This window comes from Dreissena polymorpha, unplaced genomic scaffold (assembly GCF_020536995.1).
Source record: "Dreissena polymorpha isolate Duluth1 unplaced genomic scaffold, UMN_Dpol_1.0 chrUn008, whole genome shotgun sequence".
Taxonomy (NCBI): Eukaryota; Metazoa; Mollusca; class Bivalvia; order Myida; family Dreissenidae; genus Dreissena; species Dreissena polymorpha.
In genome coordinates this window covers 630,895-650,000 of record NW_026273322.1, presented here as the reverse complement: position 1 = coordinate 650,000, position 19,106 = coordinate 630,895, and the positions used below count along the sequence as shown (strand labels likewise).

At 37.7% G+C, this 19,106-nt stretch overlaps 1 protein-coding gene across 1 annotated transcript in view; it reads left to right on the top strand.

Moving 5' to 3' along the window:
- LOC127863425 (heat shock protein 75 kDa, mitochondrial-like) overlaps positions 1-19,106 on the top strand; it is a 56,730-nt gene that overhangs the window by 21,104 nt on the left and 16,520 nt on the right. Inside the window, exons 13-17 of the mRNA XM_052402949.1 lie at positions 756-883; positions 2,158-2,348; positions 3,350-3,435; positions 4,203-4,348; positions 9,996-10,068. Of these exons, the coding sequence (XP_052258909.1) occupies positions 756-883; positions 2,158-2,348; positions 3,350-3,435; positions 4,203-4,348; positions 9,996-10,068 (624 nt within the window). The remainder of the gene's footprint in view (positions 1-755; positions 884-2,157; positions 2,349-3,349; positions 3,436-4,202; positions 4,349-9,995; positions 10,069-19,106) is intronic.

Sequence of the window (19,106 nt, the reverse complement as noted above, 5' to 3'; positions counted from 1 at the left end):
ATCATGAGGTTACTGTACCTGGCAAGTTGAAATTTACCTTGACCTTTGAATGACCTTGACTCTCAAGGTCAAATTATTAAATTTTGCTAAAATTGCCATAACTTCTTTATTTATGATTAGATTTGATTGATACTTTGACAAAACTACTCTTACCTGACATACCAAAATAGACTCCACCCAAACCATCGCCCGTGCCCCCCCCCCGAATCCCCCCCTTTTTTTATATATTTTTTTTTTAAAGATCATCTCACAAATGACCACCACACCCTCACACTATACCCCCCCCCCCCCCCCACCCCACCCCCTCCCCAATTTTTTTTTTTAAACGGTTAAAAAACAAAACTATTTATTTTGATTATTTTATGTTTGAAATACCGTCCAACCATCGCACTCAAGAATCCCCCCCACCCCCCCCTCCCCCCACCCGAATCCCCCCCCCCTAAATTTTAAGATCATCTCACAAATTACCACCACACCCTGACACTATACCCCCCCACCTCACCCCCCCCCCATTTTTTTTTTGAAACGGTTAAAAAACACAAATATTTATTTTTATTATTTTATGTTGTTCCTTTTTTTGCATTTTTGGAAGATAATGTCATAAATGTCCACATCCCCACACAATGCACCCCTCTTCACTTCACCCCTCCCTCCTTTGTGATTGAAAATGAGAGTCCCTTCACCTTTAAAAAGAAAATAGATGAGCGGTCTGCACCCGCAAGGCGGTGCTCTTGTTAAAAATTCTGTTTTGATAGGAATCAATTGCAAAGCTGCTGAGATTTGAATCGTCCCATTTACCGGCAGGGGAGAGAACTAGTCTGGAGGATTACTGCTCAAGGATGAAGGCTGGAAAACGCAACATCTTCTTTCTGTCTGCACCTAGGTAGGATTTGATTTTGTTACTTAAAAAAAAATGGCTATACAATATTTATGCCCCCTTTCAAAGAAGAGGGAGTATATTGTTTTGCACATGTCGGTCCGTCCACCAGATGGTTTCCGTATGATAACTCAAGAACGCTTAGGCCTAGGATCATGAAACTTCATAGGTACATTGATCATGACTGGCAGATGACCCCTATTGATTTTCAGGTCACTAGGTCAAAGGTCAAGGTCACAGTGACTTCAAACTGTAAAATGGTTTCCGGATGATAACTCAAGAATGCTTAGGCCTAGGATCATGAAACTTCATAGGTACATTGATCATGACTGGCAGATAACCCCTATTGATTTTCAGGTCACTAGGTCAAAGGTCAAGGTCACAGTGACTTGAAACAGTAAAATGGTTTCCGGATGTTAACTCAAGAATGCTTACGCCTAGGATCATGAAACTTCATAGGTACATTGATCATGACTGGCAGATGACCCCTATTGATTTTCAGGTCACTAGGTCAAAGGTCAAGGTCACAGTGACTCGAAATAGTAAAATGGTTTCGGGATGATAACTCAAGAATGCTTATGCCTAGGATCATGAAACTTCATAGGTATATTGATCATGACTGGCAGATGACCCTATAAATTTTCAGGTCATTAGGTCAAGGCCACAGTGACTAGAAATAGTAAAATGGTTTCCTGATGATTACTCAAGAATAATTAGGCCTAGGATCATGAAACTTCATAGGTACATTGATCATGACTGGCAGATGACCCCTATTGATTTTCAGGTCACTAGGTCAAAGGTCAAGGTCACAGTGACAAAAAACGTATTCACACAATGGCTGCCACTACAACTGACAGCCCATATGGGTGGCATGCATGTTTTACAAACAGCCCTTGTTAATATTTAGTGTTAATTGGGAGTTGTTGTTTCAAATTATTACATGCTTGTCATTGACAAAATGTTAAGAAAGACAGTTTATTTTAATATTATTGTATTAACCAAGCTCAAACTATCTTATAACGCAAATGAAAACAAGTTGTATTCTATGCATACAGTTTATAAGCATGTAATATAATTATCTTTTAATGGACATTCCTGCTCATCTAAAAACTTAATACAAGAAATAAACTGTGTACCTGTTTTGCAGCAGTCCTTAAGTCTTAAAATCACTGAACACTTTCTCATCCTAGACACTATGCGTCCAAAAAAAAAAAAAAATCTTTACAAATGTCTTAATACTAGCTCATACAAGGTTAGTCGGAACTTTATCTTGTCTCTAGTCGTGAGATCGCAGAACACTCGCCCTACCTGGAGGCCATGCGTAAGAAAGACGCCGAGGTGCTGTTCCTGTATGAGTCTTATGACGAACTTGTGCTGATGAACCTTGGTCAGTTTGACAGCAAGACCTTGAAGGGCATCGAGAACGAACTGGTAGAGGATAAGGAGGACACTGACACTGTCAATGAGAAAGGTCGGGACTGTGTGCATATGTGTGCATTTTAAAGTAAATCAGGTTCTTACGCACTGTACACTTGTTTATGTGTGGACAGACAATGTGTCCCAGCATCTTATTGTTCCCTACCGGTTTCACCAGAGGGGACTTATGGCTTGCGCTTTGTGCGTCTGTCTGTCTGTCTCTCTGTCTGTGAGTCTGTCTGTCACACTTTTCTGGATCCTGTGATAACTTTAAAAGTTATTCTTTTTTTTCATGAAACTTGAAACATCGGTAGATGCGGACATTATGCACGTCATTTCATTTTGTTTCTACGTCAAAAATTATGGTTGCTATGGCGACAAAAATTATTAAAAAAATATAATTATCTGACAATGGTGGAGCCGGTAGGGGACATATATTGCTTGGCAATAGTCTTATGTACTGACTGGACACTCCAAAGATGATGATTTTGGTTTAGAAAATTTGCTGACATTTTGTGTGCAGTAACTTCCTATAGATCCGGATTCCATTTGAGGTCAAATGGATCAACATCAAAGTTAGTGTTTCTAAAAATAGGAAAACTATTATCTTTCAATAACTTAAGTTTTTTGGGGGTACGGTTCTTAAATTTTGAATGTTGGTAACTTGCATGCAGACCTAGCTGGGGTTGTATTGGGACCAGTTGAGTAAAATAGAAAAACTGTTTGGATTCAATAACTTGAGTTTGAAAAAAAGGTTTTTGTTCTTGAATGTTTTCATTAAGTAGCTTACATCCAGACCTAGTGAGGGATATCACAATGATTTAAATTAAATTTATAACATAAACACTGAAAACCTGATTTTGTGGTGTTACCATGTTTTTTGTTGAGTTATATGCCCGTGAACTTAGCCAGTATGGTATGCAAAGCGAGAGACAAAGTGACTCACAGTCACTAGTCATAGCTTGTAATGAGCTGGAATGTATTTTGTAATAGATTTGCATCGCCACTCTGATAATGAAAGGAAATATTGATTTGTGCTATTATGTACCCTTTCAGATGAGACAAGTTTAAGCCAGGCAGACGCAGACAAATTGATGAACTGGCTCAAAGCAACACTCACCAACAGGGTACACAAAGTCAAAGTAAGGAGGAGATTTGTGAACTAAAAATGAAAGCAAATGTACAAAATATAATCATCCAAGGAAAAGGTTTATGAGGTTGAATGAAAGCAAATGGACAAACACAATTCATCCTTGATTTTGATTGGTGCAGTGTGCATTTACCTTCCAAGGAACATCATCATGTTCTTTACACAAGCAAAAAAGACCATCCTTAACTCAAGTATTTCCTAATTGCAACAGATAATGCTCCTTGGACCATTGTTTTCCTATAAAATATACCATTTGTCTTAAGTAAGTCCAAATCATAGATGTTATGGGGAATAAATGAAGTTTCTGTCACAGGCTAGTCCAAATCATATGCAACTTGGCAATAAGCCTTGGGAGGGGGTGAATGTATTTTCAGGATGGTTAGTATTATATATGATAGTGGATGACAGTACATTTTGTCAGACTTTGGATTGCTACAAGTGCAAAAGAAAGTAGTTTAAATTAATTTAAACATATTGCAGCAGACTTATATTGAAGCAAATAAAAAGTAATATAATGTGATAGTTTGATAAGGATGTATTCACAAACAAATCTTTTATCGTGATTATGATTTTTCCTCCTTTCGTCTTATTTCCTCCCTTTGAATGTCCACCTTATTTAACAAATAATTATTAACTTTGTTCGGTCTACATGTATATACAAATGAAGAGTTTAGTTAAACCCTGTAAGGGGTGAAGAGCATTTTCCTCCATTGAAGTGAATATTAAATCACCCCCCCCCCCCATCTATTCATTATTAAGATCACCAAGCGCCTGTCCAGCCACCCCTGTGTGATCAGCGTCAAGGAGATGGGGGCGGCAAGGCACTTCCTGCGGACCACACTGGCAGATAAATCACCCGAGGAGAGATTCAGTCTGCTACAACCCACACTGGAAATAAATCCATGGTAATGTTCACATTGGTATGGTTAGGTCTTCTGCAACCCACGCTGGAAATAAATCCATGGTAATGTTCGCATTGGTATTGTTAGCTCTCCTGCAAACAACACTGAAAATAAATTTAACGGTAATGTTCACATTGGTATTGTTAGCTCTCATTCAACCCACACTGGCAATAAATCCATGGTAATGTTCACATTGGTACTGTTAGGTCTCCTGCAAACAACACTGTAAATAAATCCATGGTAATGTTCACATTGGTTCTGTTAGGTCTCCCGCAACCCACATTGGAAATAAATGCATGGTAATGTTCACATTGGTACTATTAGGTCTCCTGCAACCCGCACTGGAAATAAATCCATGGTAATGTTCACATTGGTACTGTTAGGTCCCCTGCAAACAACACTTGAAATAAACCCATGGTAATGTTCACATTGGTACTGTTAGGTCTCCTGCAACCCACACTGGAATTAAATCCATGGTAATGTTAACATTGGTATTGTTAGGTCTCCTGCAACCCACACTGAAAATAAATCCATGGAAATGTTCACATTGGTACTGTTAGGTCTCCTGCAACCCACACTGGAAATAAATGTATGGTTATGTTCACATTGGTACGGTTAGGTCTTCTGCAACCCACGCTGGAAATAAATCCATGGTAATGTTCACATTGGTATGGTTAGGTCTTCTGCAACCCACGCTGGAAATAAATCCATGGTAATGTTCGCATTGGTATTGTTAGCTCTCCTGCAAACAACACTGGAAATAAATTTAACGGTAATGTTCACATTGGTATTGGTAGCTCTCATTCGACCCACACTGGCAATAAATCCATGGTAATGTTCACATTGGTACTGTTAGGTCTCTTGCAAACAACAATGGAAATAAATTCATGGTTATGTTCACATTGGTACTGTTAGCTCTCCTTCAAACAACACTGGCAATAAATCCATGGTAATGCTCACATTGGTACTGTTAGGTCTCCTGCAAACAACACTGGAAATAAATCCATGGTAATGTTCACATTGGTACTGTTAGGTCTTATGCAAACAACAATGGAAATATACCCATGGTAATGTTCACATTGGTACTGTTAGGTCTCCTGCAATCCACATTGGAAATAAATGCATGACAATGTTCACATTTGTACTGTTAGGTCTTATGCAAACAACACTGGAAATAAACCCATGGTAATGTTTACATTGGTACTGTTAGGTCTTATGCAAACAAAACTGGAAATAAATTCATGGTAATGCTCACATTGGTACTGTTAGGTCTCTTGCAAACAACACTGAAAAAAAATCCATGGTAATGTTCACATTGGTATTGTTAGCTCTCCTGCAAACAACACTGGAAATAAATTTAACGGTAATGTTCACATTGGTATTGTTAGCTCTCATTCAACCCACACTGGAAATAAATCCATGGTAATGTTCACATTGGTACTGTTAGGTCTCTTGCAAACAACAATGGAAATAAATTCATGGTTATGTTCACATTGGTACTGTTAGCTCTCCTGCAAACAACACTGGCAATAAATCCATGGTAATGCTCACATTGGTACTGTTAGGTCTCCTGCAAACAACACTGGAAATAAATCCATGGTAATGTTCACATTGGTACTGTTAGGTCTTATGCAAACAACAATGGAAATATACCCATGGTAATGTTCACATTGGTACTGTTAGGTCTCCTGCAACCCACATTGGAAATAAATGCATGACAATGTTCACATTTGTACTGTTAGGTCTTATGCAAACAACACTGGAAATAAACCCATGGTAATGTTTACATTGGTACTGTTAGGTCTTATGCAAACAACACTGGAAATAAATTCATGGTAATGCTCACATTGGTACTGTTAGGTCTCCTGCAAACAACACTGAAAAAAAATCCATGGTAATGTTCACATTGGTACTGTTAGGTCTCCTGCAAATAACACTTAAATGTAATCTCTGGTAATGTTTATAATCAGGGATCATATTTTCCCGCAACATCAATCAGTCCGGATATAAATGGGGAAAAGTATCCGAAAATGTGTATCCGAAATCATGACAAATTACGTTAAAATATATACCGTTGATTTTGCCATTCATGAAGGTGGTATAATACATGTACAAGTAAAATTCCCTTAGGCATTTTTTTTAAACGGAACGAGTTTTCTCAGCTGGTTTTATTATTTGGTATTTCATTGTTGTTTCGTGTGCTGTTTTATCAGACTTTTCTCATCGTTATCAATATTATTAATCTGTGTAAGTCTATACTGATGTTTTAAATTGTTGTCGACTCGATAATATCTTACAAACATGCACTGAACCAAACAAATGTCTGTGCGTAGATTGGCTACTGACAACAACAAACCAAATAATTAAGAAATAATTTGTTGTCAAATAACCCACGTCTGATAGTTAAGATGCGTAGGGATTTAATCATGAGAGCGAAGCATTTGAAACCACGCATCTTATTTTCCGGTCGTGAGTTATTCAACAACAAAGTATAAAGTACACGAATTATTTCGATTCTGACACGGTTTTACTAAAGATTTATTCAATGTATATTATTTTTCTTGTGTACTATTTTATGTGAAGTTCCGCCCATAAAAATAACTTTCGGCTGTTCTGTCGATCAGATCCGCGACTTTCATTCACCGGATTATTACGCTGGTGGAAAATGTATCGGCATGTTTTGCTTAGTTACAGCGCGTGCATTCAGACGCGTTTTTTCGGATGCGTCTTTCACAAGTTTTTAGCTCATCTATTTTTTGAAAAAAAAATTATGAGCTATTGTCATCACCTTGGCGTCGGCATTGGCGTCGGCGTCCGGTTAAGTTTTACTTTTAGGTCCACTTTTCTCAGAAAGTATCAATGCTATTGCATTCAAACTTGGTACACTTACTTACTATCATGAGGGGACTGGGCAGGCAAAGTTAGATAACTCTGGCGTGCATTTTGACTGAATTATGTGCCCTTTTTATACTTAGAAAATTGAAAATTTTGGTTAAGTTTTGTGTTTAGGTCCATTTTATTCCTCAAGTATCAAAGCTATTGCTTTCATACTTGCAACACTTACTAACAATCATAAGGGGACTGTGCAGGCAAAGTAATGTAACTCTGACTGGCATTTTGACAGAATTATGTGCCCTTTTTATACTTAGAAAATTGAAAATTTGGTTATGTTTTGTGTTTAGGTCCACTTTATTCCTACAGTATCAAAGCTATTGCTTTCATACTTGCAACACTTATTAACTATCGTAAGGGGACTGTGCAGGCAAAGTTATGTAAATCTGACTGACATTTGGACAGAATTATGGGCCCTTTATACTTAGAAAATTGAAAGTTTGGTTAAGTTTTGTGTTTTGGTCCACTTTACCCCTAAAGTATCATATATATTGCTTTCATACTTGGAACACTCGCAAACTATCATAAGGGTACAGTAAAAGGACAAGTTGCATAACTCTGGATGTCATTTTTACGGAATTATGGCCCTTTTTTTAACTTGGTAACTTTGAATATATGGTTAAATTTTGTGTTTCGATCCACTTTACTTCTTAAGTATCAAGGCTATTGCTTTCAAACTTCAAATACTTTCATGCTATCATGAGGTTACTGTACCTGGCAAGTTGAATTTTACCTTGACCTTTGAATGACCTTGACTCTCAAGGTCAAATTATTAAATTTTGCTAAAATTGCCATAACTTCTTTATTTATGATTAGATTTTATTGATACTTTGACAAAACTACTCTTACCTGACATACCACAATAGACTCCACCCAAACCATCGCCCGTGCCCCCCCCCCCCCCCCCCCCCCCGAATTCCCCCCCCCCCCTATTTTTTTTTTTTTTTTTTTTTTTTATAATATCATCTCACAACCACCACACCCTCACACTATACCCCCCCCCACCACACCTCCTCCCCAATTTTTTATTTTTGTAAACGGTTAAAAAACAAAACTATTTATTTTGATTATTTTATGTTTGAAATACCGTCCAACCATCGGACCCAAGAATCCCCCCCCAACCCCCCTCCCCCCACCCGAATCCCCCCCCCCCCCCCCAAATTTTTTTCTTCTTTTTTTTTTTTTTTTTTTTTTTAAGATCATCTCACAAATAACCACCACACCCTCACACTATACTCCCCCCCCCCCCACCTCAACCCCCCCCCCCCCATTTTTTTTTAAACGGTTAAAAAACACAAATATTTATTTTTATTATTTTATGTTTCAAATACCGTCCAACCATCGCATCCAAGAATCCCCCCACCCCCCCTTCCCGAGTTTTTTTCCTTTTTTTGGCATTTTTGGAAGATAATGTAATAAATGTCCACACCCCCACACAATGCAGCCCTCTTCACTCCACCCTTCCCTCCTTTGTGATTGAAAATGAGAGTCCCTTCACCTTTAAAAAGAAAATAGATGAGCGGTCTGCACCCGCAAGGCGGTGCTCTTGTTTATTCTTGGTCTGACGTGCAATAAACTGGTTCTGACCGGTTTAGAGACTGCAGCGAATGGTTTATCACACCTAAGCGAGATAAGAATGTCATTAGGGTGTGTTAGCATGTACACTGTGTAATCGATTTCATGACATGGGAATTTTAATAGCAAACAGAATCGGACCGACTGTTTGGGATTTTCAATCGGTCTTTCATTACCCCAATCGGTCTAGGACCAACAAAACCGAAAAAAATATGATCCCTGTTTATAATGTTATTTATGTTTTCTGCACCCATCACTTGAAATTATTCCAAGGTTATATTGACATTGAAATGTCATCTGCTAATGTTACTTAAAATAAATCCATGGCAACATTGACAATGTTATCACTTCTGCAAATAGCACTTAGAAATAAATCAACAGTTGTGTTGACATCGTTTGGTCTTCAGAAACCAACTCTAAAAATAAATCCAGGGTTATGTTGACATTGTCGGTCTTCTGCTTATTGCTCTTTAATCAAATCACTGACTCTAGAAATTAATTAATTGTTATGTTGGTGTGGTTTGGTCTTGTACCACTGACACTTAAAACAAAGCCATGGTTATGTTGACACGTTATGTTTTCTTCTATTGACACTTGAAATAAATCTATTGTAATATAGACCTTGTAAGGTCTTTCTCTACTGACACAGGAATAAAATCTTGTCTTTTTTAGGTTCTCTGCAAGAAACACTTGAAATAAATCCATGGCTATATTGACAATGTTATGTCTTCTTCTACTTTTGGAATGTATCCAAAGCATCTTCCTTTCATCTATCTATCTATTACTATGTCCAGTACACTTCTTGTGTGAAGCAAAACTGCATTAGCATTACAGGAATATGTCAAGGTATGGTGTAATTCAAGTGTGTATGTTTTTTGCATGAAGAGTATTGGTTGAAATAATTGTAATGTAATGTTGTGGAATTTTATATGAATCTGTGGTAGAATCGAAATAGTGGCGAAGTAAGTGTTTATCATTTGGTAATAAACAACAGATCATACTTTTGATGCTTGTTATCAAATTGCTCGAGCAATGCTGGTTAAATCCGTACCCATTTGTAATCCATTATAAACTAGATTTTAACTGCAACACCCAACTCTTGCCAGTCAATTATTTCTTAAGTATAATAGTAAGTATTATTGTAACAATAATAATGATTTCTAAATAGCTCTGTGTTTTTCAGCCACCCATTGATCAAGAAATTGAACATATTACAAACAGACGACCAGTACCTTGCCAAGCTCCTAGCAGAACAGGTAAGAGAGCATCTATGTACCTTGCCAAGCTCCTAGCAGAACAGGTAAGAGAGCATCTATGTACCTTGCCAAGCTCCTAGCAGAACAGGTAAGAGAGCATCTATGTGAGCAGCCCCTTGCCAAGCTCCTAGCAGAACAGGTAAGAGAACATCTATGTGAGCAGCCCCTTGCCAAGCTCCTCGCAGAACAGGTAAGAGAACATCTATGTACCTTGCCAAGCTCCTAGCAGAACAGGTAAGAGAGCATCTATGTACCTTGCCAAGCTCCTAGCAGAACAGGTAAGAGAGCATCTATGTGAGCAGCCCCTTGCCAAGCTCCTAGCAGAACAGGTAAGAGAACAACTATGTACCTTGCCAAGCTCCTAGCAGAACAGGTAAGAGAACATCTATGTGAGCAGCCCCTTGCCAAGCTCCTAGCAGAACAGGTAAGAGAACATCTATGTACCTTGCCAAGCTCCTAGCAGAACAGGTAAGAGAGCATCTATGTGAGCAGCCCCTTGCCAAGCTCCTAGCAGAACAGGTAAGAGAACATCTATGTACCTTGCCAAGCTCCTAGCAGAACAGGTAAGAGAGCATCTATGTGAGCAGCCCCTTGCCAAGCTCCTAGCAGAACAGGTAAGAGAACATCTATGTGAGCAGCCCCTTGCCAAGCTCCTAGCAGAACAGGTAAGAGAACATCTATGTACCTTGCCAAGCTCCTAGCAGAACAGGTAAGAGAGCATCTATGTGAGCAGCCCCTTGCCAAGCTCCTAGCAGAACAGGTAAGAGAACATCTATGTGAGCAGCCCCTTGCCAAGCTCCTAGCAGAACAGGTAAGAGAACATCTATGTACCTTGCCAAGCTCCTAGCAGAACAGGTAAAAGAGCATCTATGTGAGCAGCCCCTTGCCAAGCTCCTAGCAGAACAGGTAAGAGAGCATCTATGTACCTTGCCAAGCTCCTAGCAGAACAGGTAAGAGAGCATCTATGTACCTTGCCAAGCTCCTAGCAGAACAGGTAAGAGAGCATCTATGTGAGCAGCCCCTTGCCAAGCTCCTAGCAGAACAGGTAAGAGAACATCTATGTGAGCAGCCCTCTGAGAAAACAGGATTTAATGCAGGCACAGACTGCACAGGCTAATCAGGGATGACACTTTACACACTGAACAGGCTAATTTGTGACAACACTTTATGCTTTATGTTGTTTTTAACCAGGTTTTCCGAAGGAAAAAACTGGAATTAGATTGGCGAATGCGGGCGGGCTGGCTGGCTGGCGGGCTGGCTGGCTGGCTGGCGGGCTGGCGGAATAAGCTTGTCCGGGCCATAACTATGTCTTTCATTGTCAGATTTTAAAATCATTTGGCACATTTGTTCACCATCATTGGACGGTGTGTCGCGCGAAATAATTATGTCGATATCTCCAAGGTCAAGGTCACACTTTGAGTTCAAAGGTCAAAAATGGCCATAAATGAGCTTGTCCGAGCCATAACTATGTCGTTCATCGTCAGATTTTAAAATCATTTGGCACATTTGTTCACCATCATTGGACGGTGTGTCGCGCGAAATAATTACGTCGATATCTCCAAGGTCAAGGTCACACTTTGAGTTCAAAGGTCAAAAATGGCCATAAATGAGCTTGTCCTGGCCATAACTATGTCATTCATTGTGAGATTTTAAAATCATTTGGCACATTTGTTCACCATCATGGGACGGTGTGTCCCACGAAAGAATCACGTCAATATCTCCAATGTCAAGGTCGCCACGACTAAAAATAGATTTAAAAAAAAAAAAAATTACAAAGGGGGTAAATTTTTTTGGTCATTTCAAAAGTTCAGTTTGAGTTTTCTCCCTTTATCAGATTTTTTTTTCACAATGAAAACCTGGTTTTGTGACAATTTTGTCCCTTGTTTTTCATTTAAAGGAAGAGCCTTTTTTTGGGGGGAAAATCCAATTAAGTTGAAAAGTGTGCGTACTGCGCAGGCTAATCTGGGATGACACTTTAAGCACATGCATTAAACCCTGTTTTTGCAGAGTGAGGCTCATATCTAGAGATAAGATTTCTAGATCATATTAACAGGCTTGTGTTACTGCTTAGGCTCCTGGTCATGCTGTTCTAATTCCTTCCATGCATCAATTACTCCATCATTTTATTTTTTTGTGCAGGAGTTAAATGCATCAAATAAGCACACAAAAAGTGTAAAACAAATCAAATTGAAATAAAGTGAAACTGTTCTAAAAACCTCTCATAGTCCTTTAGTCCATACAACTGTGAAACCATTTATTATTTAATAAAAAATTATGAACTGTAATTCAAGCATTTATAATTCGATAACTCAAGCAAATGTTTTGGTCTATAATTCAATTAGGTATTTAAATGTACCCTCCATATTTTTAGAAGGTTATTTACACCCATGGGTAAGGTTGTACCTTGTAATAAGTGCAACAGATTAAGGGATGTGTTCGCAACACAGTCCATTAAAAAAAAATATAATAAGCACCAGTGCCCCAGATAAGCTGCGTATCTGCGTCTTTCACCCTATTAAAATGTTTGAAAACGCAAAGAAATACAATATCATGCGTATTGAAAACGCACCCGATTTGCCTTTTACGCACATTCGTCTTATTTGATGCGTACGATACAATAGCTTTGATCGAAAATACTTTGCTCATTTTCGGTATGTTTTGTGATTATTTTCGTTACGCGGCGACGCTTTTATTCAGCAAGCGCCTGGATGATGGAGCAATAAAACAGTCAAAGCTATTCAATCGCTCTGCGGACTAGATTTCATAGTTAAATAAAGCGGCTGACCAAATTATTTACGACGATATACATGCGTTTTCAATTTGACTTAATCCGTCGTTCATTGTGCATGTATTTGTTAAGTGTCTGTACTTTCAGTTTCTAATACGATGCGTAATAAAAGTGTCTAAGAGAAAGACGTCCGCAATTGTTGCGTCAAAATATCAGTCGATCGCTAACTTTTTCGAACCAAGAGCAAATAAGTGCCGAATCATTCGTGTTATCGATTTTTTTTAAGTTTAAAGTTTATATCATTGACAGTTTCAAGGATTAAAGATGTTATGAAACATCAGTTTATTAAAGTTAATTATATTAGTTTACAGTTTTATTGAATCAATACAATTGTGTGCAGCTTCAACAGAAGTAAAGTAGCGATGGTTTTACTGTATGCATCTTATAACTCATTTCACCCTATTCCAAGAATGAAATCACCCTATTTTTCAAAATAAGTGGGTGAAAACCCTATTTCCGAAATAATTATCTGGGCCACTGAAGCACTCAGAAAAAAGAAATATTTTCTTAAAAGCTCACCTGAGCACAAATTGCTGACTGTGGCAAGTGTTATTGATGGTCCTCCAGCGTTGTGTGTCGTCCCTTTTTTTGTTGTTGCATGTCAACAATTTGCATCAAACATCATCTCCTAAACTTCACAGAAATGTTACTTGGGCAAGCATCTTTCAAAGTTGCTGCATGTGTAAGTCTCCAGAGGTAAAAATGCATTTTATAAGTGGACACATTCTTTTCATCTGCAATTTTAAGACTTAGAGGTTTCATAATTGGCCTGAAACATTTGTCTTCTACAAAGAAAGGGCCTTGGGGTAAAACATGCCTACGTTCTAGAGTCACCTGATTTATAGGCTTATACAATAAATACCTTTAAACTCCTCTTTGAACCCACAAACCTCACTTTTAATTTGGTTTGTAACATCATATAGTGGTACCCTACAAAGCTATGTTTAACCATGCCCCTGTGGTAAAAGCTGGTTACGTCCCAGGGGTCACATGATTTATATATTATTATATAGTTAATAACTTATAAATTTATGTTTTTCTACAAAAACGCTCTTCCAAGCCCCTTGATATATGGTGTAAAACATCAGATAGAGGTCTTTTTCAATACATGTATTTGTTCAAATCCTGCCCCTGTGGGAAAAGCCCAGTGGTCACATGCTTTAAAGAGACTTAAATTATAAATAGATTTTTTTCTGGAAGTGCTAGTTTAAGGGATTTAATAGTTGGACCGTAATATTGTCAAGTGGTAATCTTCAAATATTGTTCAACCTATGTCCATTGAGTCTAAATTGGCCATGCTCCAGGGTCACCTAATTTATAAGTATTTGCATTTTAAATATCATCAATACGATATATATATTTAGGAAATCGAAAATAATAGATAAAAATTTAGACAAGCAAATCATTATGAACCACATAAAAACAAAATCAACAACATAGGAAACCAAGACGTATATACATGTACATCGTAATTTACACAACAACGACATACGAAACACAAAACTTGCGTTCAGCAGCCGCATTATTATTTGATTGCTCTGCAAATTCTATCACGTGTATTTTAAACGCATTGTCATTCGCATGGCGTTTGCGTTTTCTAGTCATGTTCACAAATCAAATGTGTTAGTCAAATTGATAAAGTATTATAAAGTTTGCACTAAATTGTCCACGCTAGTATTAATCCACAAACTTATAATCCGATGACACACTGTGATCACTATAATGAAATCTTTGTACTTTTTATCTATCGGTAATACACGTTTTTATGACAATGATTGACATAACCAATAGACCGCTAACTCCACCTTTGTTCTACATAACAGTGCTCAAACATAATTGGAGGATTACCAGTGAATAACAAACTCGCAATTGGTTAAACATGTCGTTTCACAAATTAAAGGAATCTTATTTTATCGGCGAGAAGGGTGATGCTTTATGGCTTCTAGACAGGAAGCGGCTTTCCTTTGATGACGTCAAACTGTCAATTCACACAGGTTGCCAATTATCGCTGGACTTTAAAAATGACCTGATCTTTTGTTTACGCGTTCAGTTATAAAAAACACCTGATAACATGAAAACTTTGGATTAAATTATGAAAATAAAAACTATGGAAATGTTGCAAACTGTGGTTATATTAATTGGTAAGTATCAGTTAAAAGACGAAATTTCATGTGTCGTAAATCAACAAGTTTTTTTAAACAACAACAACAATTGCCGTGGGGATCAATCTTCGTCGAATTTCATTAATTTTTTTTGTGGTCGACCTCATAAGTCGATGCTGTATTTTTAATCAAATTTTGGAGGTAAAAAATCTCGCCTTATGACTGGGTTTTTACGGTACAAATCGGGGGCGACACTTTCTACTTTTATGGAATTTTTTGTTTTAAGGAAGTCTTTTCTTAACCAAAATCCGATTTGTCCAAAGTATCGTCCCATGTTAGACTGTGCTAATCTGAGACGATACTTAATGAACATGCATTTAGCCAGCTTTTTCCAGAGACGAACTCATGTTTATGTTTCTTTGGTCCTTGATGCTCCAGAATATCTCCATCCACAACTGAACCAAGATAGGGAGAATAAGGGCTTGCTACTAGTGGTTGTTTCGTCATAATTTTGACAACCAGTGACCAAGATATGGCGGACTAGTTGCCAGCAATTTGTTAATGGTTGTTGATCCATCAAGTTATTTGTGAACCTTGAATGATCTGTGGCCGACAATTGTTTTCTTTTAATGGCCAAACAATCTCCTTTTAATAGTTAACCAGTATTGACTAAGGTTCCATGGTTTTTTGTCTGGTTGTTTGTTGCAAGAGCTTGATCTTCATCATTTCAGATTTTAGTTTTTGGTTGTTGGTTAGGTACCTTTGTGTCTGATGATGAAGTTTAAATGTTTCATTCCAATATTACCTAGCTTAATGAAAATACACTTCAACACCGTTATTTTGAAGTCGACGGGACCGTTAAAAAACTTTGCATTAATGATAATTCGAAATAAACATTTGACAGAAGACTTCTTTGACTCTGTACAAATAAAACGTTGTGGAATTTGCATCGTTCGGTTACATGCTACTATTAATAATTGTTTTACCTAAAAACGTAAACTAGTCAGATAGCAATAGATTTCTATTTGTAACAAACAGAGGAATAAACCGATTCTTTTTCTTCTTCTTTTTAGTTTTCTCTTATTACAGAACATATACAATATAATGAAAAGCACAAATTATCATACGTGTAAATGCATATGAATACATTTTCGGAAATGAATTTACATTTTTTAGCTCATCTATTTAAAAAAAAAAAATTATGAGCTATTGTCATCACCTTGGCGTTGGCGTCTGCGTCGGCGTCCGGTTAAGTTTTGCATTTAGGTCCACTTTTCTTAGAAAGTATCAATGCTATTGCATTCAAACTTGGTACTCTTACTTACTATCATGAGGGGACTGGGCAGGCAAAGTTAGATAACTCTGGCGTGCAATTTTGACAGAATTATGTGCCCTTTTTATACTTAGAAAATTGAAAATTTTGGTTTAAGTATCAAAGCTATTGCTTTCATACTTGCAACACTTGCTAACTATCATAAGGGGACTGTGCAGGCAAAGTTATGTAACTCTGACTGGCATTTTGATAGAATTATGTGAACTTTTTATACTTAGAAAATTAAAAATTTGGTTAAGTTTTGTGTTTAGGTCCACTTTATTCCTACAGTATCAAAGCTATTGCTTTCATACTTGCAACACTTATTAACTATTATAAGGGGACTGTGCAGGCAAAGTTATGTAACTCTGACTGGCATTTGGACGGAATTATGGGCCCTTTATACTTAGAAAATTGAAAATTTGGTTAAGTTTTGTGTTTTGGTCCACTTTACCCCTAAAGTATCATAGATATTGCTTTCATTCTTGGAACACTCGCAAACTATCATAAGGGTACAGTAAAAGGACAAGTTGCATAACTCTGGTTGTCATTTTGACGGAATTATGGCCCTTTTTTTGACTTGGTAACTTTGAATATATGGTTAAATTTTGTGTTTCGATCCACTTTACTTCTAAAGTATCAAGGCTATTGCTTTCAAACTTCAAATACTTACATGCTATCATGAGGTTACTGTACCCGGCAAGTTGAATTTTACCTTGACCTTTGAATGACCTTGACTTTCAAGGTCAAATTATTAAATTTTGCTAAAATTGCCATAACTTCTTTATTTATGATTAGATTTGATTGATACTTTGACAAAATAACTCTTACCTGACATACCACAATAAACTCCACCCAAACCATCCCCCGTGCCCTCCCCCCCCCCCACCGAATCCTTCCCCCCCCCTAAATTTGTTTTTCTTTTTTTTTTTCCTTTTAAGATCATCTCACAAATGACCACCACACCCTCTCACTTTACCCCCCGACCCCGCCACCCCAACCCCCCCCCCTTTTTTTTTAAGAAACGGTTAAAAACACAAATATTAATTTTGTATTATGTTATTTTTGAAATACCGTCCAACCATCGCACCCAAGAATCCCCTCCCCCCCACCCTACCCCCCCTCCCCCACCCTCAATATTTTTTTTTGGGGGGGGGGGGATTTTGTTTTGGCATTTTTGGAAGATAATGTAATAAATGTCCACACCCCCACACTATACACCCCTCTTCACTCCACCCTTCCCTCCTTTGTGATTGAAATTGAGAGTCCCTTCACCTTTAAAAAGAAAATAGATGAGCGGTCTGTACCCGCAAGGCGGTGCTCTTGTTTTAAATAAGACGCGATGTCTCACGATGTCACCGGCGTTAGCAGCACTAAACTGGACGCGTGTAACATATTTTTCCTATTTGTCAAGGACATTCTAGAACTCACTTCCGCCCGTGTTTTGCTCGCAGAACTGCCTTACATCGTTGATGCATGAGGTCACACATTGATTTGATATCATGTTCATTCTGGTGTTGTCGGCCTCGTCGTCGTCGCTGAATTCATCTTCTACTGCGTCCGCTGATCGCTGGCCAGTGCCAAGCGCAGATGACAAAGGTGTGAAATTAAGCTCAGTGTTTTGCCGTTTTGACTTTTTATTAAAGATTGATAATTAGGTGCGAATTATAGTGTTGGGACCGACAGAATCACTTTGAATTAACGATTTCTTCGCTTTAATGAAGTTCGTATTAACAATGAAAATTTACATTAAACAAAGAAGAACCAAAATCGGGACCCAAAAAATACTTCGAAATAACGGTGACTTCGGATTATCAGTGTTCAAAATAACGGTGTTGAAGTGTAGTGATATCTTGAACAGGTTCAAATTATCTGAAATTGGTTTAACAAATGTGTTCTGCTCCAGCAAATTTCATCCAATCTTCAATCCACATAGTTGCATTTTTTCTTCTTCATCAAATATCATGTACATGTTTGTCAATAAATTGGCACAAATAATTATCATATCTTGTGTGGCATTAACCAACCATTTTGGTCACTTCAAGCTCCTGTCCACAGTGGACACTTGGAAGTTTGTGCATATTTGTAAATGGTATAAGTGAAAGTAAATGTTCGTTTGAAAGTAAGTTCTATTTTTTATAGTACATTTCAAAATGTTTCATTACTTCAAGACCAGAAGATGTATGCACCAACAACATACCTGTCTAAAGGTCATTATCATTTATGTGAAATAGGCTTTATGTATATCAACAGTATTAAAGGAATAGTATATACATGCGTTCTAAATTGTTCACATTATGTGTGGCAAACAACACTAATTTCCATGTCCTGTAAAATATAGTGGGGGCAACTACGTCGTTTTGACATTTTTCTAGACTTAGAAATTCAGGTTTTACATTTGTATGCAAAATCTCCATATTTACTCCTAAAATACTAAGTCAAAATTTGATGTATTCAGAGACCTTATAAACAGTCACTGACAAAGATCTAAAACTTTGACAGCTTTTTTATCAGAATTACACCCTCTTTTATACTTTACTGATCGATCACTCTTCAACAAATTGGCTTGATACTTCCCATGTGCATTGGCCTTGGACAGTAGATGACCCCTATTGAAATTGGGGTCACTAGGTCAAAGGCCACTGTCATGATGAGGGTGAAAATTGTTTTCGATCAAACTCGTCAATGACTTGACCGATTGGCTTGATACTTCACATGTGCATTTGACTTGGGCAGTAAATGACCCCTATTGAAATTGGGGTCAATAAGTCAAATGTCAAGGTCACTGTCACAATAAGTGTGAAAATCGTTTCTGATCAAGAACTTCTCAACGAAT